Below are 23,754 nucleotides of genomic sequence, written 5' to 3'. Positions count from 1 at the left end.
TGGGGACGAGCGCCCTCTGGTGGATATCCTGGGCGCTCCAGCTGGTGACAGTCGGAATACATCAGATTGTTTATCATATTTATATACATACATATACAACATCAGCCTTTCAGCCTGAAATGAAATATATACAATTAGATTTTTACTGTTACCCACAATAGAATGGAATAAACCAGAAAATTTAAAATTAATTTAAATGTAAAACATCAAAATACTACTAACTGTGAAGTTCTCTTATCACTACTGACACTAATAATGTTTCTCTCAGTGTCAGAGTCTACAACAGAGCTGATCTCCGCCGCTGCCGCTGGATCTCTGTTCATTGTTGCTGCAGTCGTTGGGATCTTCTGCGTCTGCAAGAAATGTAGAAAAACTGATCAAGAAGGCAAGTGTTAAATTATAAACAGCTATTGAATTTGTAAAAGTAATTAGTGTTATAACAAATAATAAAATACTTTAATAGTGTAGTTCCCTTTACTATTCGTTTTCATTTTGACCCAGAGAGGATTTTCTTTTTCCTGAAAATGCTATTTAATGTTATCACATTGGACAAACTGCAAAGGGAAGCCGGCGACACAGTAATGTCAGCTTTTTTTAGGCTGGAGCAATAGATAGACTGTAGCCAGGATGGTCTGGGACAATCGGGAAACGATTGCCGAACTGCCCTGGACTGGGTTATCTTTAAAATGGAGAACCCCGTCCCACAGTCGAGCGTAGTGAGAGAGGAAGAACTTTGAACAGATTTTGGCACTTAACTGCCTCCATACTGCAAAAGCTCTTCATGCACTTGCGAGAAGAAAGGCACGCGTCGCGCCCGAGCCCGAAACCAATCATCCAATCAGAACGAGTCTTAGTGCACAGCAACCCGGGCAAGCATGGCTGTCAACTCTGAAATCCGATTCTGCATGAGCAAACACAGTCGAAGCGGGAAGCTCCGCGTCATCTTCCTCTCCAGAGGGCAGTAGCCTTCTCATCGATGCAGTTATCGACATCTGACCCTCATCTGGAGCAGCGAATGACGCTCTGGGTTCTCGTGACAACCCACACTATCAGCTGACAGCTCACCGGCACAAGACACTCTGAGGAGTTGAGAGATCTGCGGGGGTTTCCCGACAGAAAGCTCTCACTATAACCCTCGGTCTCCCAAAGTGTTGAGCAGAAACTTTGGCTGAGCTTTTACACACAAGTGGCGGCTGGGCAACAACATAGGGGACTCAAGCCTTTACGAGAAAGGAGAGTCGCGACCCGCGTGCCGACGTGGTCATGTACCCATGCGAGAACATGAACCACCCACGGACACCGTCTCAGCATGCTTACGTCCAGGCATGTGAGACAGAGATCGTGGCCGTCAGATAGGGGCAGAAAGGCGTCTTTAAAGGGTAACTAAACCCCTGGTCAGAGCCTGACTCCACCCACTGGCAATATTTGAAAAATGCTGGAAAAGTGGGCAGAGCCCAGTGGAGGGGGGTGTGGTCTCTCTGTTGGCAAGGGCGTGGTTAGCTGGTACCCTCTTACATCACAGGGCCCCACAACTTCCAATAGGAAAAATCGACTGCAATAGCCACCGTTCAACCTGAAGAGGGCAGCACTCAGACGTTTTTACACCAAATCTTGTAGAATTAAAACACTTTATACCCAAATGTCAAACAATTTACTTGAATCAACGAACAGCATTAATAAAGCCCCAGTCTTACAGGTCATTAGGGTTTAGTTACCCTTTAAAAAGTCACTCGCCACCCATGCTTGCTCTTTTAGGAAATCTGCTCTTACGTGCCGAAGCACCGAGGGACGAAACACTACACTTCTGCGTGCACAGCCCTTTCAAGAAGCTGATCACTGCTGTATGCGCCCTCACACCGGCAGGAGAGATCTCCTGAGAAATAAACACTTTTTAGCAATAAAAACAGCCGTTTCTCTGAACAGGAGTCCTGTTCACAACCACTCGGCTCCGAAGCAAAATATGAATGAAAGTGAGTGGTGCCAGTCCTACTTATACCTGTATGTCCAATTAGGTGTGATTCGGCATACAAATCTCACTGGCTAATGTCCATTGGCCTGTTCTGTTACCACTTGGAGGTTAAATTGGGCTCCCCCCTAATTCTTGGTCCGGTTCCCACAACGTGCTGTCATCTGGTCCTCCACCAGCTGGGCGATCTTCTCCGTGGTGCCTGGCGGTGGCGCTGGATAGCCCTCGGTGGACTGGAAAGCCCTCCGGTCACGGTTATTACAGAATAATAAGAGATTGACCAGCAATTTTTACTTTTTCTGCACAGTCATCTTACATTTTTTTATAGCGCTTTAAACAATACAGATTGAATCGATTTGTTAATGTAATGCAGCAATGTGAGCTTTAACACAGTAACTTTGACAGCCATATATATATATATATATATATATATATATATATATATATATATATATATATATATATATATATATATATGATAACGTATAGTTAATAACATTCAGTTTTGTTGTTTTAATCCACCTATTTATTACATCTTATCGTTGAAACAGTTGAGACTCATGAAGAAGAAATCATTTACATCGTGCCAACCTTCTACAAAAGAAAAGCACAGAAACCGGTAAGATCATTTATTACTAATTCATGTCTGTGTATCATTTCAGCAGTGAGTGTGTGTGATAGATCATCATACAGACAAAAACACAAACCACCACCATATTAGATATAAAGATTAGCATTCAATGAGAGAAACATAAATGGCATAATACTCACGACACCTATTCTACCATGTATCTAAAGAGCAACAGATCAACAGTTAAAGGGGTCATGAACTGCCTTTTTTATTATTTTGTACTGTTCTCTGAGGTCCACTTATAATAATATGTTTACATCACAAACAATTTAGAAGTAATAGGCTATTTTCTGTCCTGTCTTGACCCACTCATGGAAACACACGGTTTGAATAGGCGTGCGGATTGTAGACTCGGAAGTGTGGAATTGTTTTTAAAACTTCCGATGTTGAGAAACGGCAGCCGGTAAAATTCAGCCAGACAAGTTAAAAACGCATACACACTCAGTACAGGTCAAACGATCGGTAATAACGGTAATAGTGACCACGTAATAAAAACAGTAACTCACAGTGTGCTGCCATATTACTGTCGGATCCAAAACACTCGGTGCAGCATCGTCTTTTAATATCAATCTTTCTGAAAATCCTGCGTTGAATTGTGCCTTGTTTGGAAATGAAATGAATCCTGGTGAAATTAAGTATATAAAAAAAAGAACCAAGTTCTTACTGACGCGGACTGGAACTTCATTAAAAATAAAGTGAATCCACTCCTTCCTAATGTTGGGATCAGAAGGTAATGCAAAGGCTGTGTTGTTTCACAATTTGGCACTTCTCAGCGTCTTTCTGTCTTCGAGGCCATCTTTACCGTTTGGTTTCTGCTTGACCAATGCGTCTCTCGTTATTTACATGGCATGCGGGAACCAGTGGGCGGGGCTTATTGCTAAATAAGCAAGAAACAGGCGTTGATCTTCTCCAGAGGCGGTGTTTAGCTGCCCTACTACATAATAAAGTAGCATAGTCCACAATCAGTCGTTCAGATGGATTTGCTTCAATAAAAGCTGTTTTTAGACTAACAAGAACGTTTGAGTTCTGAAACTTACAGGATGTTTTTATAGTATAATGACTTCTTATGTGACCCTGGGTCACAAAACCAGTCACATGTCGCACGGGTATATCTGTGGCAATAGCAAACAATACATTGTATGGGTCAAAATTATATCGTTTTTCCTTTTATGCCAAAAATCATTAGGATTTTAAGTAAAGATCATGTTCCATGAAGATGTTTTGTAAATTTTCTACCGTAAATATATAAAACATGTATTTGTGTGAGTGAATGCAGCACAATCGTGAACATAAATGCACAACTTTAAAGGAGATTGTCTCGATTTTTTTACACCTCAGATTCCATATTTTCTAATAGTTGTATCTCGGCCAAATATTGTAACAAACCATACATCAGTGGAAAGGTCATTTATTCAGCTTTCATGTGATGTATAGATTGCAATTGAAAAGAAAATGGACCCATGTGACTGGTTTTGTGGTCCAGGGTCACATATGTTAATAGATCAAGGGAATTTTGATTTCTCATTTCATGACCCCTTTATGAAATATTTCCTGTGTCAGTTTATGACATCACAGTCCAACACAATTCTGTCTATCTGTCATTTGAATTGGATTTTTCCAAGCAAGTATTATTTTGCATGCATTAAAAAACAAACAGAAGTAAACAATGTTTGTTGATGACACACTTGAGGCTGGCTTTATATCTGCATATTGTAAAATGATTTCAAGGACATGCATGCATTTATTATAATATGTTGTTTTGTTTTTGACAGGATGATAAGGAGGAGGATCATGTGGTGTATGCGCCGATCGCCAACAGAAAATGATCAGACTTCAAGCCCCAGAGCAGCGGTGTGATCGCTTTCAGGAGCCGCTGTATTTCCTCTTGAGTTTTGAGTTTTGGGATTGTTGAAGTGTGATATTCAGGGACGGACTAATGAAACTCTCTCTTAAAGAATGTGCTTCTAATACCAGGACTTTTAACAAATGATCCAAATCTTGTGGCCCACTGGAGCTTTTTCATGTTTGAGTTTTTAAAGGGCCCCTTTTTAAGAAATTCACAAAAGAACAACAAACAAGAAACATTTGACCTCCTCATTTAAAAATAAAATAAAAAAAACAATGTATCAAGCCTGTTTATTTCTGCTTGATTTACACTAGTTTGGACTTAACCTTTGTTCACTCTTTGTGTGTTTTGCCTTGCTTCAGACAAAGCTGTTTGCTGATCGCCTGAACTTTGCCTGCTCCTGGTTTTGAGCTTTCATTCAGGGCCAGACTTCATTTAAAAATGTAAGATCAGCAAAAGCTTGTTGATTTGTGTGATGTAAAAGAGGAGTGTAAACTGTGAGAGAGGTCAGGGGAGGATTCACACACAACCAGATAAATATCTCAGTTCAGTCTTTCTGATCAATCTGAGTGTTTAGACATTAAGAGTTACTATCGTCTGCTTTTCAGTGAACCGATGAAGAAAATGTTTCTCAAATTAGTTTTGCTCTGTTTGTGTTTGTGGCGTCTGGATGGTGAGTTTAAATGTGTTTTTAAAGTTTCAGTTGTTTCTGTTCTGATACCATGATTACTGGTAATTTAACATTCACTGTTATTCTCATATAGACCTTATTGAACTGTGATTTTAATGTCAGATCATGTTTGAATTCAGCTCTAAACTCAGTTATTAGGGATAGATTCACTAAAATAAAATAAATATAAAACTCCAATACCCAACAGCATTAGTTTTAGTGTCTAATTACTCTTTTCTGAAGTAAAAGTCTCTTTTTTATTTAGTTATTGGGTCTATATGTGTGTGTGTGTGTGTGTGTTTGTGTGTGTGTGTGTGTCTATATATAGTTGTGGTCAAATTTTTACATCACCATAATCTGTAAAATGTAAAAAAAAAAAAAAAAAAAAGTTCCAAAAAAAGAGGGATCTTAAAAAAACGTATTGCAAATATTTTTTTTCCAGGACATCCATAACCATATGTTCATTAAATTAATTCATAATATGCACACATTCGTTCTTAATATTATGCCTGAAAACGGCCCTATGTTCATTTTTCTTTATCTCATTGCATTCAGTTATGAATTACAGTACTGTATGAATCAAGTAAATAAACCGGTTTAGATTACAGCCCGGAAAGTTCTGTGTAATTAAAGCGATTTTACAGTGTCAATTTCGGTATTCATAGTGTACCTATAATGTACTTACATGTAGTTATATAAGGGAACAAATGTAAAGTTTGGGGAATAAAGGGGTAACAACCAGGAGAATCAAAACTATATTTATACTGTAAGTATTATATAACTAAGGGTTACTTATTCTACTATTATTATACAACAATCTTACATTTGGGAGCAATTTAGCGAGAACGTACCTTTTTGTAATAATGGTGACCAATAAAACTTGTTCATAAATTTGTTGTTTGCATTATCATTATTATTTTTCAAATTGCTGTGGAACTTGAGACTCACTCATAGAAAATCTAATCTTTATACACACACACACACACACACACACACACACACACACACACACACACACACACACACACACACACACACACACACACACACACACACACACACACACACACACACACACACACACTATATACAGTGTATTTGTGCTCATGCACTCTGGGTTGCTGAAAAATGCTGAGTTGTTTCAACCCAATTTTGTGTCAAATATGGACAAACCCCAAACGTTGGGTTAAAAATGTAATTTAAAAATGTAACCCAACGGCTGGGTTTGTCCATATTTGACCCAAAATTGGGTTGAAACAACCCAGCATTTTTTGGAGTGTCCAAACTCCTGTACATTCAATGCACACTGAACAAGCAAAAGACACAAGAGAGTGTTTTACATTTTTCACCATTTTTGGAAGAGTTCAAATAGTTTTTAATGATGTGTTTGATTCTGCAAGAGATGTCTGATGGTTTGCATGTTGGGTGTGTGTTTTGTGTTTTTTTTTTTGTGTAGAATTTCAAGAAATTCAGCCATAGTTTCAGAAATTGTGTGTAAGCCATTTGAAAAAAGCTGTTATAATACCGTCAGTCGTTTAACATGTATTATATAATAAATTGTCCTTACCTCTTTTTCAACGGAAGCATTGCACTGGAATATTTATTGTGAAAGTCTTGTAAAATTATTTTGAATTACTTGATTGTTTTTGGCGTCTGGTTGGTGAGTTTTAAATGTGTTTTAATAATTAGTTATGACTTTAGTTGTTTCTTCTCTGTTGGTTTCTCTAAATGTTGCTTCTATAAAAACACTGAAGCTCAAACAGCATCAGCATTAGTTTCAGTGTGACGTGATTCTCGTGTGTTTACTGTGTTTGATGTTGTGTGGAGATCAGACCAACTTCAGTTCCAGCAGCGGGGAATCAAATTTTTATTTAATATGAGATGCAATTATTAATGCCATTTACAGTTTTTACCAACTGCTTACACACAAAATCTTTTCATGTCACACGATTTTTGAAACCTCTCACTCAAAATGCAAAACTACACACCAAATCTCCAAAACCATAAGCTATTTCTTAGCCTTTGACTCAGTTTTCAATTGCATAAAACACTTTTTTCAAAACACTGCACACAATTCTCGACCTAAAACACAAAAATCTAATGGGAAGTGACTTGCTTTCCTTTTCCAAACACAACCAATCAAAATGCTACACTTATTCACCAGGCCACACACACACTCCTCATGTGCAAACACTACAGTAATTGCTGATCACACAATCACTGCTTTACTGTAGTATAGCCTACAGTAGGCCTATGAATACAGTAGGTCACAGGTCAGATTACCTGTTTTGAACAATGGATCCCCCCCCCCCCCCCCCAAACCCCACACACACAACAATTGTGTTCTTTACTGTATTCTAGAATATTTTTTGGTTTACATGTTTATGGTTTTGTTGTATGCTACTGTAAACAACAGTAATGTTAAATATTTTCTGTTTCTACATTGCATTGGTGTGTAGATAATTCATAAGGTTTACAGTGTACTTGTTACCCCTCTCAGCAGATTACTGTCACTGTAGAACGTTACATTGAAATGTAGATATAAGCCTATGAAAGACTGAAGAGCTTTAGATTTAGAACAACAGTGTTTGCATGATATATCCAAAAATGTACTATTATGAAAGAAGTGTTTACCATTTGATGCAAATGCTTCATTCTGACGTGTGTTTATGGCATTTTGAATGAAGTGTTACATTTTGAAGGAGATGTGAGGCAATTTGCATTTTGTGTGTGCAGTTTTGGGAATTGTGTGTAGAGTTTTGAAAAAAAGGAGACATAGTTTTGAAAACGTGTGTAAGTAGTTGGAAAAAACTGTAACCCCTTAAGCGGCACCCCCCTTTTTTTATAGACATGAAAATGCACATTCCGAACTTAAATGGTTGTAATTCAAGAATGCTTTGGAATATAGATGTAAGATTGGTCTTGTTTTAAAGAAGACATTTAGCAGATTTTTGTAGAAGTAAAATCAATTAAGAGAGTTAAACAGAAAAAAAAGTTATAGAAGTTTGAGTTTATAAAAATGTACAATTTTAAAAATTTAATTATTTATCTTTTATATCAAATATATATTTTCAAAACCTGGTGGACTCTAAAAATGCAAAAATGCAAAAAAAAAAAAAAAAAAAAATCAAAGCCAAAATCTGAACAAGTTGTGTTCCAAATTTTAGGTTTATATACCTCAAAAAAATAATCTTTCAGTGAGATTTAGTTTGGGCGCAGTACCACACTTTTCCAATAGTTGACATTACTGACCATATAAGAGCGCCTCCATTTCCATATGTTGTTTGAGTGATCTGAACCATTATTTTTCAATTTTCTTACAATTTATTAAGTAGACATCCCATTCAGAAGTAGTATTGGAAGTTTGGCAGATTTTGAAATAAATTCAACGTCTAAGAAACACAAAAGATCACGTATGTGCATTATAGCTCGCTGCACATCACTAATGCTGAATCTATTATTATTTTATTTATATTTAAAAAATGTTCAGACCTTTTTTTCTAAAATAATTGAATGAATGCTATCTTTTGAACTCTTGGCATGAAAACAAACAGAAGTTTCTACCATTCTTTCATGATTTTTCATGTTCATCACTATTTCAAAATAAAGGTCTGAACACGCCTTATGAGTATGAAAATATTCTTGTTGCAAATTGATAAATTACGGCTCCTCTGTAATTTATTTTGAAAATCAGTCACAAAATATGTAAAATAGAGATTGTAAGCTTTCAAATGATATATAGTTTGTCAAGATTAGTTTAGGTTTAGTATAGGATATTACTGTTTTAAATATGTAATGGCTGTCAATGTTACCACTTTGCTTCCGTTGTGTCTGTTTTTTTGTCTAGATGTTATTCAAATCTCAATCAGGTTAGTCTACTTTTTCTGTGTGTTCTTCAGGAGTGTTTGGTGATGCAGTGACGTCAGTGTCAGTGATGGAGGGAGATTCAGTCTCTCTAAACTCTGGTCTCACTGAAATACAGGAAGATGATGTGATAATCTGGACGTTTGGATCTAACAGGACTCTTATTGCTAAAACTGATGGAGTGAGAAATACGATCCCTGATGATCTTGATGGGAGATTCAGAGACAGACTGAAGCTGGACAAGAAGACTGGATCTCTGACCATCGTGAACATCAGAACTGAAGATGCTGGAGTTTATGAAGTTGAGATCAGCGGCAGCAGCTCATCGTCTACATACAGATTCACTGTTACTGTCTATGGTGAGACACAATTACACAATAAGAATTGTTTCTTAAATATTTTTATGCAAATAATAATAATTTAATACTGTTTTTAACACTGGGGCTCATTACATGAAAAGTGCAATAGCACAAACCAACATTGGAGAATATTATGTACTTTGGGAGTCAGAGTTAACAATACATTGCAGTCAATAATAACCACATATGGGCAATAAAGTAATAAAAGTTAATATAGTGCACATTTAAATATATTTTCATATTAATATAATACCTAATCAAGCATTTCATTCCTCTATTAAATTGTTAATATCTCCATGTACAATAAATAAAAAGGGACTCTAGACCCTCTTAAATTTGTCTTCTTTGTCCTTAAGAATATAGTTTATCTTCTCTATTGCAATGCATGGAGATATTTCTCTTAAGCCGGAGACACACTTCACGACTGTAAGGCCGATTATGAATGTAATTTGATTTACGACTGATCAAAACGAGTCAGAGACAGTTGCGTTCAGTCAGAGTTTAAAATCGAAAAGCACCAAAGTGACTGAAGGATTGCCGTAAAGCAGTATCTCTGGTCGTACGATGTGTATGACGTCATTGACATTTTAAAATACTTTTTAAAGCAAATAAGTGACTCCAAAAAAATCTAAAACCCAGCAATGTGTAATTTCTTTGCATCTCCTTTCGAATACAACGTTCAAATTACTAGACAAAAAAATGATATCCTGAGAAAAGTGTATTTTGAGGGGTATAGCTCCATAGACCTCCATTCATTCTGCACTCGTCCTGTGAGCGCCCTCATATGGAGCCAGAGTGGAACTGCAACCAGTCAGAAGCCGGAAGTGTAGCGAGAGTGAACCTTCTCCCCTTATTAGACATTCTCTGGCCGGGAGCAGCAGCAGCTCATTTACATTTAAAGGGATACACACTAAAATGAAGCGTTTTTCTGAACCCAAATTTTTTTGAATTTAAACATGCTGTAAAAAATGATCTGTGGGGTATTTTTAGCTAAAACTTTGCATTCACACTCTGGGGACATCAGAGACTTATTTGACATCTTGTGAAAAGAGGCATAATAGGTGCCCTTTAAGTCAGTCGTAGAATGTTTCGGTTGTTAAGTGTGTCCCGGGCATTAACTGTAAAATCTTGAGGTCTGAGTAAGACACTGAAGACGGTGGTTGGAATAACTCAATAACGTTTACTCAAAAACTGCCAGAGATCAGCCGCATACACACACACACACAGCTCCGCAGCTCACTTCTGAGCTTCCTGATTACACTGAGTCACGTGACCTTAATAACCAATCACATACTGCATTTCACAACATGAGAACCCCAAACATGAGAAACCCAGTCCACTACATTCCTCCCCTTTAATATTAAACCCTGTTTACCAAAAAATAAACAACCTTAACTCACTAGATCTTCTTGAGCAAGGAACAATACTTCAACTATTTATTTTTAAAACCCTGCCTCCATCTGACATCTTACAAGTCCAGTCTCTTGGGAGCATTCCTGAGTCTCTCTGGATTTCTCCTTGGCTGCACTCCGGAAGATACAGCAGCGGTGCTGTTATGGCTGCCCGGAGTAAACGTAACATTGCCTGACAATGCTGGACACAGGCAGACGCCCTTCTCTGAGGAGTCGGAGTCCGGCAGTTTGACTCTGCAGGCCGATACTGGTCAGGCTCTGGTGAAGCCTCCGAAGTAAAGTCTCGGCCCTCAAAAAGTGCACATGACTCCCGTTCCTTGAGTTCTCCTCTTCTCCACAGCATGTGGTCCACATGAACTGACCGCTGTCTGTTTCCTTCCCAGACACGGTATGTATGTCACAGGACCTAAGCGCTTTATAACAGTTGCGGCAGTCCATTTTTCTTCTCCTCCCCTGAAAATTTTCACTTGGACTTAGAATGAATTAGAATTAGAATGAGACATTTATAAAGCGCTTTCATATGTACTACTGTACACCCAAAGCACTTTACAATCATATCAGGGGGTCTCTCCTCAACACCACCAGTGTGTAGCATCCACTGGGATAATGCGACGGCAGCCACAGTACAACGGCGCCAGTGCGCTCACCACACACCAGTTAGTGGAGAGAGGAGAGAGAGAGATAGAGACAATTCAGTGGATGGGGATTATTAGGAGGCCATGATTGGTAGGGGTCAATGCCGGTGGAATGTGTCCAGGACACCGGGGTTACACCCCTACTCTTTACGAGAAGTGCCATGAGATTTTTAATGACCACAGAGAGTCAGGATCTCGGTTTTACGTCTCATCCGGAGACTTGGTCGTTTTCCTGAAACTCTGTCAATTTCAGTCTCTCTGATACAGCTTTTGCTTTGCCTGCTGGTGCTCTATAGTGCGCGACAGAACTGGTCTCAAAAGACTGAACCGGGTGCGAATCTCTCTCTTTAAAAACAGCTCAGCTGGAGCGCGACCTGTGACTGAGTGCGGCATAGCCCTATACATGGGCAGAAAGTTTGACAGCCTGTGCTGCAGCGAGATGCTGGGCTGTCCTCTTGCGGCTTCACAAGAGACCGCTTCAATATTTGCACCGACCTCTCAGCCGCTCCATTCGATGCTGGATGATATGGTGGTACCAGAGTTTGTTTTACTCCATTTTTGTCAAGGAACTGCTTGAATTCTGCGGAGGCGAACTGGGGTCCATTATCCGACACGACGTCTTCCGGAAGACCATATGAAGCAAATAGGTTGCGCAACACCTCTATGGTTCGGCTTGACGTTGTGGAGGTCATGTGGAAAACCTCCAGCCATTTAGAATGACTATCCACTATCACCAGGTAGTAGTGTCTGTTAGTTTCAGTGTGACGTGATTCTCGTCTGAAGTAAAAGTGTTTTCTGTGTGTGATGTTGTGTGGAGCTCAGATCAACTTCATCAGGAAATCAGAGTTTTATTCAAAATCACCTCAAAGATGCAATTATTAATCGGTTTTGTAGTTTGGAAATGTATTTCAAATGTAAATTTCAAACTGTTTAAATTAGTAATACATCATAAAGTCTATTATTTAAACAGAAGCATCTTGTTGTGTTTGTACTTCAGGTGCGTCTGTGTTTGGTGTTAAGGAAGTACGGGCAGTGGCAGTGTCAGTGAATGAGGGAGATTCAGTCTCTCTAAACTCTGGTCTCACTGAAATGAAGGATGATCATATGATTCAGTGGAAGTTTAAAAACACTTTAATAGCAGAAATCAATAATCGGGCCGACAGATTCGCTGTATATGATGATGTTCTTGATGGGAGATTCAGAGACAGACTGAAGCTGGACAATCAAACTGGATCTCTGACCGTCACACACACCACAACTGAACATGCTGGAGATTATAAACTACTGATCAACAGTGACATGAAGAGGTTCAGTCTCACTGTCAACGGTGAGTTAAATATTTGATTCACTTGTTTTATATTTTAATAATGAGCACAAAGATACAATTATTAATCCAAACTCCATTTTGCTTCGGTTGTTTAATGATGATATTCATTTCAAATTAAAATTTTAAACCATTTACTTTTGTAAATGACTGTTTTAATCTGTGTTGAACTCTGAGTTAAATATCAGTTTCACGTGATTTATTTTTTACAGCTAGATCTAAAGGAGTATCTTATAATGACTAATTAGTTAGAATTACTAATTCCCTTACTTTTTACATTAAAGGGGTGTGTGTGTGAAGTTTTAGCAAAAAATACCCAACAGATATTTTTATATATAGCATGTTGAGGGTTTTGTGCCTGGCCCTTTAAATGCAAATGAGCTGCTGCAGAGGGGGCGGGGTTTCAAGAGCTTGTGTGTGTTAGCAGCTGTGATTACCTCACACACACACACACACACACACACACTAAAATGACAGAAACTGTTCTGCCTTTAATGTTAAAATGGAGTCAGAAAAAGATGGAGAGACTCAAGAAGAAGTGACGACATGTAGAAGCAACAGGACATCTCTGAATGGTTAGTTGATGAATTGATGTTGCTGATGTGGAGTTAACTATCTTTAATTAGCATATTCTGTCATGATAATCTATAAATCGCTCGTATAGGAACTGTTGATTGTAAGCTTTCAAATGATATATAGTTTGTCAAGATTAGTTTAGGTTTAGTATAGGATATTACTGTTTTAAATATGTAATGGCTGTCAATGTTACCACTTTGCTTCTGTTGTGTCTGTTTTGTTGTCTAGATATTGTTCAAATCTCAATCAGGTTAGTCTACTTTTTCTGTGTGTTCTTCAGGAGTGTTTGCTGGTGCAGTGAAGTCAGTGTCAGTGACGGTGGGAGATTCAGTCTCTCTAAACTCTGGTCTCACTGAAATACAGAAAGATGAAGAGATAATCTGGACGTTTGGATCTAACGGGCATCTTATTGCTAAAACTGATGGAGTGAACAATATTATCCCTGATGATCTTGATGGGAGATTCAGAGACAGACTGAAGCTGGACAAGAAGACTGGATCTCTGACCATCATGAACATCAGAACTGAAGATGCTGGAGTTTATGAAGTTGAGATCAGCGACAGCAGATCATCGTCTACACACAGATTCAGTGTTACTGTCTATGGTGAGTCACAATTACACAATAAGAATTGTTTAAATATTTTTATGCAAATAATAATAATTTAATACTATTTTTAATACTATTTTATTAAACACTTACACAACAATGTACATCACATGTCTGTAACAACACATATAATGTACAAAAACAATAACTTTAAACAAAACAAACAATAAACAAACAAACAAACAAACACTGGGGCTCATATTACATGAAAAGTGCAATAGCACAAGCCAACATTGGAGAATACAGTATGTACTTTGGGAGTCAGAGTTAACAGTATTGCAGTCAATAATAACCACATATGGGCAATAAAGTAATAAAAGTTAATATAGTGCACATTCAAATATATTTTCATATTAATATAATACCTAATCAAGCATTTCATTCCTCTATTAAATTGTTAATATCTCCATGTACAATAAATAAAAAGGGACTCTAGACCCTCTTAAATTTGTCTTCTTTGTCCTTAAGAATATAGCTTCTCTTCTCCATTGCAATGCATGGAGATATTTCTCTTAAGCCGGAGACACACTTCACGACTGTAAGGCCGATTATGAATGTAATTTGATACTTACGACTGATCAAAATAACACAGTCTCACCCCAAAACGTCACATACTGACGGGTCTTGACCATACGGCAACATACGACGAAAAGGGTACCCTTTAACGTCCATGTGTGACGATTCGGGTATGGTTGGGTTTAGGTATGCGTTAGGGTACCGCTAGGAGGCGCTGCTGGTGCGCTTATGTCTGCGTCTCAAATTGACGTTATAGGGGAACCCTTTTCCCTTTTCGTCGTATGTTGACGTATGGTCAAGACCCGTCAGTATGTGACGTTTTGGGGTGAGACCGGGCTGATCAAAACAAGTCAGAGACAGTTGCGTTCAGTCAGAGTTTAAAATCGAAAAGCACCAAAGTGACTCTTGGGAGCATTCCTGAGTCTCTCTGGATTTCTCCTTGGCTGCACTCCTGAAGATACAGCAGCGATGCAGTTACGGCTGCCTGGAGTAGACGTAACATTGCCGTTTGACTCCGCAGGCCGATACTGGTCAGGCTCTGGTGAAGCCTATGAAGTAAAGTCTCGGCCCTCAAAAAGTGCACATGACTCCCGTTCCTTGAGTTCTCCTCTTCTCCACAGCATGTGGTCCACATGAACTGACCGCTGTCTGTTTCCTTCCCAGACACGGTATGTATGTCACAGGACCTAAGCGCTTTATAACAGTCGCGGCAGTCCATTTCTCTTCTCCTCCCCTGACAATTTTCACTTGAACTTAGAATTAATTAGAATTAGAATGAGGCATTTGTAAAGCGCTTTCATATGAACTACTGTACACCCAAAGCGCTTTACAATCATATCAGGGTCTCTCCTCAACACCACCAGTGTGTAGCATCCACTGGGATGATGCGACGGCAGCCACAGTACAACGGCGCCAGTGCGCTCACCACACACACACCAACTATAGTGGAGAGAGGAGAGAGAGATAGAGACAATTCAGTGGATGGGGATTATTAGGAGGCCATGATTGGTAGGGGTCAATGCCGGTGGAATGTGTCCAGGACACCGGGGTTACACCCCTACTCTTTACGAGAAGTGCCATGAGATTTTTAATGACCACAGAGAGTCAGGACCTCGGTTTTACGTCTCATCCGGAGACTTGGTCGTTTTCCTGAAACTCTGTCAATTTCTGTCTCTCTTTGTCATGATACAGCTTTTGCTTTGCCTGCTGGTGCTCTATAGTGCGCAACAGATCTGGTCTCAAAAGACTGAACCGGGTGCGAATCTCTCTCTTTAAAAGCAGCTCAGCTGGAGCGCGACCTGTGACTGAGTGCGGCATAGCCCTATACATGGGCAGAAAGTTTGACAGCCTGTGCTGCAGCGAGATGCTGGGCTGTCCTCTTGCGGCTTCACAAGAGACCGCTTCAATATTTGCACCGACCTCTCAGCCGCTCCATTCGATGCTGGATGATATGGTGGTACCAGAGTTTGTTTTACTCCATTTTTGTCAAGGAACTGCTTGAATTCTGCGGAGGCGAACTAGGGTCCATTATCCGACACGACGTCTTCCGGAAGACCATATGCAGCAAATAGGTTGCGCAACACCTCTATGGTTCGGCTTGACGTTGTGGAGGTCATGTGGAAAACCTCCAGCCATTTAGAATGACTATCCACTATCACCAGGTAGTAGTGTCTGTTAGTGTCAGTGTGACGTGATTCTCATCTGAAGTAAAAGTGTTTTCTGTGTGTGATGTTGTGTGGGGCTCAGATCAACTTCATCAGGAAATCGGAGTTTTATTCAAAATCACCTCAAAGATGCAATTATTAATCGGTTTTGTAGTTTGGAAATGTATTTCAAATGTAAATTTCAAACTGTTTAAATTAGTAATACATCATAAAGTCTATTATTTAAACAGAAGCATCTTGTTGTGTTTGTACTTCAGGTGCGTCTGTGTTTGGTGTTAAGGAAGTACGGGCAGTGGCAGTGTCAGTGAATGAGGGAGATTCAGTCTCTCTAAACTCTGGTCTCACTGAAATGAAGGATGATCATATGATTCAGTGGAAGTTTAAAAACACTTTAATAGCAGAAATCAATAATCGGGCCGACAGATTCGCTGTATATGATGATGTTCTTGATGGGAGATTCAGAGACAGACTGATGCTGGACAATCAAACTGGATCTCTGACCATCACACACACCACAACTGAACATGCTGGAGATTATAAACTACTGATCAACAGTGAGATCAAGAGGTTCAGTCTCACTGTCAACGGTGAGTTAAATATTTGATTCACTTGTTTTATATTTTAATAATGAGCACAAATATACAATTATTAATCCAAACTCCATTTTGCTTCGGTTGTTTAATGATGATATTCATTTCAAATTAAAATTTTAAACCATTTACTTTTGTAAATGACTGTTTTAATCTGTGTTGAACTCTGAGTTAAATATCAGTTTCACGTGATTTATTTTTTACAGCTAGATCTAAAGGAGTATCTTATAATGACTAATTAGTTAGAATTACTAATTCCCTTACTTTTTACATTAAAGGGGTGTGTGTGTGAAGTTTTAGCACAAAATACCCAACAGATATTTTTATATATAGCATGTTGAGGGTTTTGTGCCTGGCCCTTTAAATGCAAATGAGCTGCTGCAGAGGGGGCGGGGTTTCAAGAGCTTGTGTGTGTTAGCAGCTGTGATTACCTCACACACACACACACACACACACACACACACTAAAATGACAGAAACTGTTCTGCCTTTAATGTTAAAATGGAAACAGAAAAAGATGGAGAGACTCGAGAAGAAGTGACGACATGTAGAAGCAACAGGACATCTCTGAATGGTTAGTTGATGAATTGATGTTGCTGATGTGGAGTTAACTATCTTTAATTAGTATATTCTGTCATGATAATCTATAAATCGCTCGTATAGGAACTTCTCCGGTTACTTAACTGTAACCTTGTTCCCTGAGAAAGCGGAACGAGATGCTGCGCTGCTTAGCGCATTGGGAACGTCTTTAATCGTGACCTGCTGTGAATATAGTGTGTAAACACGTCGATGAAATCGACCGGAAGTAATATAGCCTCGGTCGGTGACGTCAACGGCGCGCACCCGCGACGCGAGGCTATAATTAGATGAGCCGCAGGTGCATCGTCAGGATATTTTGTCTGAAGAGCAGTCCTGGGACATCATCAGCACGGCAAAGTAGCGCAGCATCTCGTTCCGCTTTCTCAGGGAACAAGGTTACAGTTAAGTAACCGGAGAAGTTCCCTTTCGAAAGCTACAATCGATGCTGCGCTGCTTAGCGCATTGGGAACGAGAATACCCACGCCGCCGTGCTTGAAGGTGTCTGGACTCCCTACGGCTGTGTAGGTGTGCTCACAAGAAACGTAGGAAAGCCCTAGACATTAGCTTGCGATGTCGACTCAAGGACGTGAGAGCCCGGAGTGGTATGAACATCCAAACTATAAAATCTTATGAATGTGTTCGGAGAGGACCAGCCTGCCGCATCACAAACAAACTGCAAGGGGGCACCTCTTGCCAAGGCAGCAGAGGAGGCGACCCCTCTGGTGGAGTGAGCCCTTAGACCCGTTGGCGAAGCTTGGCCGCGCGCCTCATAGGCAAGAGCAATAGCATCCCTGACCCAATGTGACATGGTCTGTTTAGTGGCGGCAGCACCTCTGTTGCTGCCCCCATAACAAACGAATAGTTGCTCTGACTTACGCCACTGGCTAGTGCGGTGGACGTAGGCCTGAAGGGCACGGACTGGACACAGTCTGTGAGATCTCTCCCGCTCCAGCGTTGTGAACGGTGGAAGGCAGAAGGCCTCTAGAGTGACCGGATGTACAGCCGAGAATGGTACCTTAGGCAGGTAATCAGGATGAGGATGCAAAATCACTTTCACCATTCCTGGGGCAAAGTCTAAGCAGGGTGGCGATATTGACAGAGCCTGCATGTGCCCGATTCTTTTTAGAGAGGTTATAGCCATAAGAAAAAAACATCTTTATGGTCAGAAGTTTATCAGACGCTGACTCTAGAGGTTAAAAAGGGGGTCTCAACCAGACCCTCTAGGACTATTGCTAAGTCCCACGAAGGGATCTTTGGTTCTTACGGGAGGCCTCAGTCATCTGGCCCCAATATTAAGCGAGCAGAGGATGTCTCCCGAGTGGCACCCCGTCAACCAAGGCGTGGCAAGCCAAAGAGCGACCACATAAACCTTGAGAGTGGCGGGGCATGTACCTGTTGATAATTTTTCCTGCAGGAAATCCAGAACTGAAGCAATCTGGCAGTTGACCGGATCTGCATTATGTACAACACACCACCTTTCAAAGACACCCCATTTGTTGGCATAACTCTTTCTAGTGGAGGGAGTCCTAACACTTAGAATGGTCCCAATAACGGCAGGCGAAAGCCCAGTGTCCCTCAGTTGGTACCCATCAGGGGCCAAACATGAAGATTCCACAGGTTGGGCCTGGGATGGAATATCGTACCCTCCGCCTGAGAAGATCCCTCCTCTCCAGAATCGCCCATGGCGAGCCGTTGAGGAGAGAAATATCTCCAAGAACCATACTCTGTTCGGCCAACGCAGCGCTATCAGTAAGAGGCAAGACCCTTGCTGGCGAACTCTGGCTAGAACTCCTGGGAGCAGAGCCACTGGAGGAAACGCATACAGGCGCATTTTGGGCCATGTGTGCGCAATCGCATCCAGACCCAGGGGGCTGGGTGACTCAGAGAGAAGAGGAGACATTGCGCTGTCCGCTGGGCGGCGAAGAGGTCCACCTCCGCTTCATAAAATCTGATCCAGATCTGTTTTACTACATCTGGGTGGAATTTCCACTCCCCCATTGGTAATTTCTGTCCGGACAGTAAATTTGCTCCCACATTCAGATGCCCTGGAAATGTACACTGCCCTGAGTGACAGGAACTTTTCCTGGGCCCAGAGAAAATCTGCCTCACTATTCTGTACAGATTGCGTGAGTGTAGACCTCCCTGGTGATTTTAAGTAAGAGGCTGCTGCTCTAGCACTAGGACATGACAGCCTAGGACATGACAGCCTCTCAACTGAGGGAGAAAGTATTTCAGGGCCAGAAATACATATTTCATCAACTTGAGGCAATTGATTTGCTAGTCAAGATGATGCCTCCCCAAACCCTTGGGCTGGACGATCACTTAAGACCGCTACCCAGCCCGACAGGCAGGCGTCTGTCGTTAGCATTATGCGACGAGAAGACGCACCAAGAGTGGGACCCAAGGTGAGGAACCGGGGTCTGAACCACGTAGAAAGGGAACGAAGCTACAGCGCGTAACCCTTACCATAAACATGGATTTTAGAAAGTACACGAAGCGTTCAGCGCGTGACTTACCATAAACATGGATTTTTAGAAAGGACACAAAGCACCCAATGCGTGCTCTTGCCTCTATTTGCCCTTGGGGAATTTGAGCCACAAATGAAGTGGTCTCATGTGCAAAAGGCCCAGAGGGATCCCTGTGGACGCAGCTGCCATGAGACCTATCCTGACCTAGCCAGATGTTGCTTTAGGGTGTTAAAAAATGGTCTTGACAAGCGGGGGACAGTTGTGCCCCCGATGGTGACAGAGTCCCATTTAAACCCCAAGCACGTTGGAGAGTGAACGCTCTTCTTAGCGTTGCAACTCAACCCCATAGAGAGAAGCGTGGATCGATATTGATGTCGAAAGCGCAAGCTCCTGAGACTGTGCCAGTATCAGTCAATCGTCTATGTAACATGGCTAGGTCGAATGGAAGAACCCGATATTGGTAGGCTTCGCCCCCAAAAGCAAACCTCGGGAACTTCCTGTGTTGTGGCAATATTTCTATGTGAAAATATGCGTCTTTAAGATCGACCGTGAAGATCCAATCATGATGTTGAATTTGCAACACGATCTACTTGATAGTTAGCATCTTGAACTTGAGCGTTCTGACGGAACGGTTCAAGCCTCAAAGATCTAAAAACAGACGCAGTCCCCCATTTCTTTCTTGTGACAGCAGATGCGCCTACTTCTGTTTTATGGTAGTGGGAACACACCGTTAAAACGAGGAGGGCAACATATTCCTTTTACTGTCTTTAGGACACAAAAAGAGATACTCGGCAGTAGCTTTCACACTGCCAAAGTCTCTTAAAGGGTACCAAATTTAATACTTCGAATTGGGGGAATGTTAAATGTTCTGTGTCCTGGGCGATAACAGGAAACAACAGAACCTTCAACATTTCGCTGGACACCGCTACCCCCTGAATCACCAAAGGTGGCAGGGATGTAACAGTGGTTTCGTGAGGGTGTCAGGTAGGAGCTGATTGATGTATTTTACATGCCCTATCCCGGAGGGGCACACCCCCACAGACCTGGGATATTACTGTTTTAAATATGTAATGGCTGTCAATGTTACCACTTTGCTTCCGTTGTGTGTTTTTTTGTCTAGATGTTATTCAAATCTCAATCAGGTTAGTCTACTTTTTCTGTGTGTTCTTCAGGAGTGTTTGGTGATGCAGTGCCGTCAGTGTCAGTGATGGAGGGAGATTCAGTGTCTCTAAACTCTGGTCTCACTGAAATACAGGAAGATGAAGAGATAATCTGGACGTTTGGATCTAAAGGGCCTCTTATTGCTAAAACTGATGGAGTGAGAAATACGATCCCTGATAATCTTGATGGGAGATTCAGAGACAGACTGAAGCTGGACAAGAAGACTGGATCTCTGACCATCATGAACATCAGAACTGAAGATGCTGGAGTTTATGAAGTTGAGATCAGCGGCAGAAGCTCATCGTCTACCCACAGATTCACTGTTACTGTCTATGGTGAGACTTTTAATACTATTTTATTAAACACTTACACAACAATGTACATCACATGTCTGTAACAACACATATAATGTACAAAAACAATAACTTAGCAAACAAAACAAACAAACAAACACTGGGGCTCATATTACATGAAAAGTGCAATAGCACAAACCAACATTGGAGAATACAGTATGTACTTTGGGAGTCAGAGTTAACAATACATTGCAGTCAATAATAACCACATATGGGCAATAAAGTAATAAAAGTTAATATAGTGCACATTCAAATATATTTTCATATTAATATAATACCTAATCAAGCATTTCATTCCTCTATTAAATTGTTAATATCTCCATGTTCAATAAATAAAAAGGGACTCTAGACCCTCTTAAATTTGTCTTCTTTGTCCTTAAGAATATAGCTTCTCTTCTCCATTGCAATGCATGGAGATATTTCTCTTAAGCCGGAGACACACTTCACGACTGTAAGCCCGATTATGAATGTAATTTGATACTTACGACTGATCAAAATAACACAGTCTCACCCCAAAACGTCACATACTGACGGGTCTTGACCAAACGACAACATACGACGAAAAGGGTACCCTTTAACGTCCATGTGTGACGATTCGGGTTATGGGTAGGTTTAGACAACGGCGCCAGTGCGCTCACCACACACCAGTTAGTGGAGAGAGGAGAGAGAGAGAGAGAGCCAATTCAGTGGATGGGGATTATTAGGAGGCCATGATTGGTAGGGGTCAGTGCCGGTGGAATGTGGCCAGGACACCGGGGTTACACCCCTACTCTTTACGAGAAGTGCCATGGGATTTTTAATGACCACAGAGAGTCAGAACCTCGGTTTTACGTCTCATCTGGAGACTTGGTCGTTTTCCTGAAACTCTGTCAATTTCAGTCTCTCTTTGTCATGATACAGCTTTTGCTTTGCCTGCTGGTGCTCTATAGTGCGCGACAGATCTGGTCTCAAAAGACTGAACCGGGTGCGAATCTCTCTCTTTAAAAACAGCTCAGCTGGAGCGCGACCTGTGACTGAGTGCGGCGTAGCCCTATACATGGGCAGAAAGTTTGACAGCCTGTGCTGCAGCGAGATGCTGGGCTGTCCTCTTGCGGCTTCACAAGAGACCGCTTCAATATTTGCACCGACCTCTCAGCCGCTCCATTCGATGCTGGATGATATGGTGGTACCAGAGTTTGTTTTACTCCATTTTTGTCAAGGAACTGCTTGAATTCTGCGGAGGCGAACTGGGGTCCATTATCCGACACGACGTAGGTTTTGTAGTTTGGAAATGTATTTCAAATGTAAATTTCAAACTGTTTAAATTAGTAATACATCATAAAGTCTATTATTTAAACAGAAGCATCTTGTTGTGTTTGTACTTCAGGTGCGTCTGTGTTTGGTGTTAAGGAAGTACGGGCAGTGGCAGTGTCAGTGAATGAGGGAGATTCAGTCTCTCTAAACTCTGGTCTCACTGAAATGAAGGATGATCATATGATTCAGTGGAAGTTTAAAAACACTTTAATAGCAGAAATCAATAATCGGGCCGACAGATTCGCTGTATATGATGATGTTCTTGATGGGAGATTCAGAGACAGACTGATGCTGGACAATCAAACTGGATCTCTGACCATCACACACACCACAACTGAACATGCTGGAGATTATAAACTACTGATCAACAGTGAGATCAAGAGGTTCAGTCTCACTGTCAACGGTGAGTTAAATATTTGATTCACTTGTTTTATATTTTAATAATGAGCACAAATATACAATTATTAATCCAAACTCCATTTTGCTTCGGTTGTTTAATGATGATATTCATTTCAAATTAAAATTTTAAACCATTTACTTTTGTAAATGACTGTTTTAATCTGTGTTGAACTCTGAGTTAAATATCAGTTTCACGTGATTTATTTTTTACAGCTAGATCTAAAGGAGTATCTTATAATGACTAATTAGTTAGAATTACTAATTCCCTTACTTTTTACATTAAAGGGGTGTGTGTGTGAAGTTTTAGCACAAAATACCCAACAGATATTTTTATATATAGCATGTTGAGGGTTTTGTGCCTGGCCCTTTAAATGCAAATGAGCTGCTGCAGAGGGGGCGGGGTTTCAAGAGCTTGTGTGTGTTAGCAGCTGTGATTACCTCACACACACACACACACACACACACACACACTAAAATGACAGAAACTGTTCTGCCTTTAATGTTAAAATGGAAACAGAAAAAGATGGAGAGACTCGAGAAGAAGTGACGACATGTAGAAGCAACAGGACATCTCTGAATGGTTAGTTAATGAATTGATGTTGCTGATGTGGAGTTAACTATCTTTAATTAGTATATTCTGTCATGATAATCTATAAATCGCTCGTATAGGAACTTCTCCGGTTACTTAACTGTAACCTTGTTCCCTGAGAAAGCGGAACGAGATGCTGCGCTGCTTAGCGCATTGGGAACGTCTTTAATCGTGACCTGCTGTGAATATAGTGTGTAAACACGTCGATGAAATCGACCGGAAGTAATATAGCCTCGGTCGGTGACGTCAACGG

The 23,754-nt window shown here is 40.6% G+C and overlaps 1 protein-coding gene and 1 long non-coding RNA gene across 5 annotated transcripts in view; both read left to right on the top strand.

Moving 5' to 3' along the window:
* Nucleotides 1–283: 283 nt before the first annotated feature.
* On the top strand, nt 284–4,492 carry LOC306988556. Its single transcript, XR_013795438.1, has 3 exons — nt 284–385; nt 2,518–2,585; nt 4,370–4,492. It is a non-coding gene; the product is annotated as an uncharacterized lncRNA (long non-coding RNA).
* A 501-nt stretch (nt 4,493–4,993) lies between these two features.
* Nucleotides 4,994–23,754, top strand: part of LOC306987970 (obscurin-like) — a 29,974-nt gene continuing 11,213 nt past the window's right edge. The window contains exons 1-9 of one of the 4 annotated variants that reach the window (XM_079592642.1): nt 4,994–5,116; nt 9,013–9,336; nt 12,381–12,710; nt 13,564–13,887; nt 16,328–16,657; nt 17,171–17,233; nt 20,879–21,202; nt 22,587–22,916; nt 23,430–23,492. In XM_079592642.1, the coding sequence (XP_079448768.1) occupies nt 5,059–5,116; nt 9,013–9,336; nt 12,381–12,710; nt 13,564–13,887; nt 16,328–16,657; nt 17,171–17,233; nt 20,879–21,202; nt 22,587–22,916; nt 23,430–23,492 (2,146 nt within the window). In that variant the 5' untranslated portion in view covers nt 4,994–5,058. The remainder of the gene's footprint in view (nt 5,117–9,012; nt 9,337–12,380; nt 12,711–13,563; nt 13,888–16,327; nt 16,658–17,170; nt 17,234–20,878; nt 21,203–22,586; nt 22,917–23,429; nt 23,493–23,754) is intronic. The other 3 variants (XM_079592643.1, XM_079592644.1, XM_079592645.1) reach the window with 3 other exon arrangements.

Source organism: Phoxinus phoxinus, assembly GCF_949152265.1.
Source record: "Phoxinus phoxinus genome assembly, chromosome: 20".
NCBI lineage: Eukaryota > Metazoa > Chordata > Actinopteri > Cypriniformes > Leuciscidae > Phoxinus > Phoxinus phoxinus.
The sequence above is the reverse complement of the archived record's forward strand: the minus strand, read 5'-3'. Positions and strand labels throughout refer to the sequence as shown.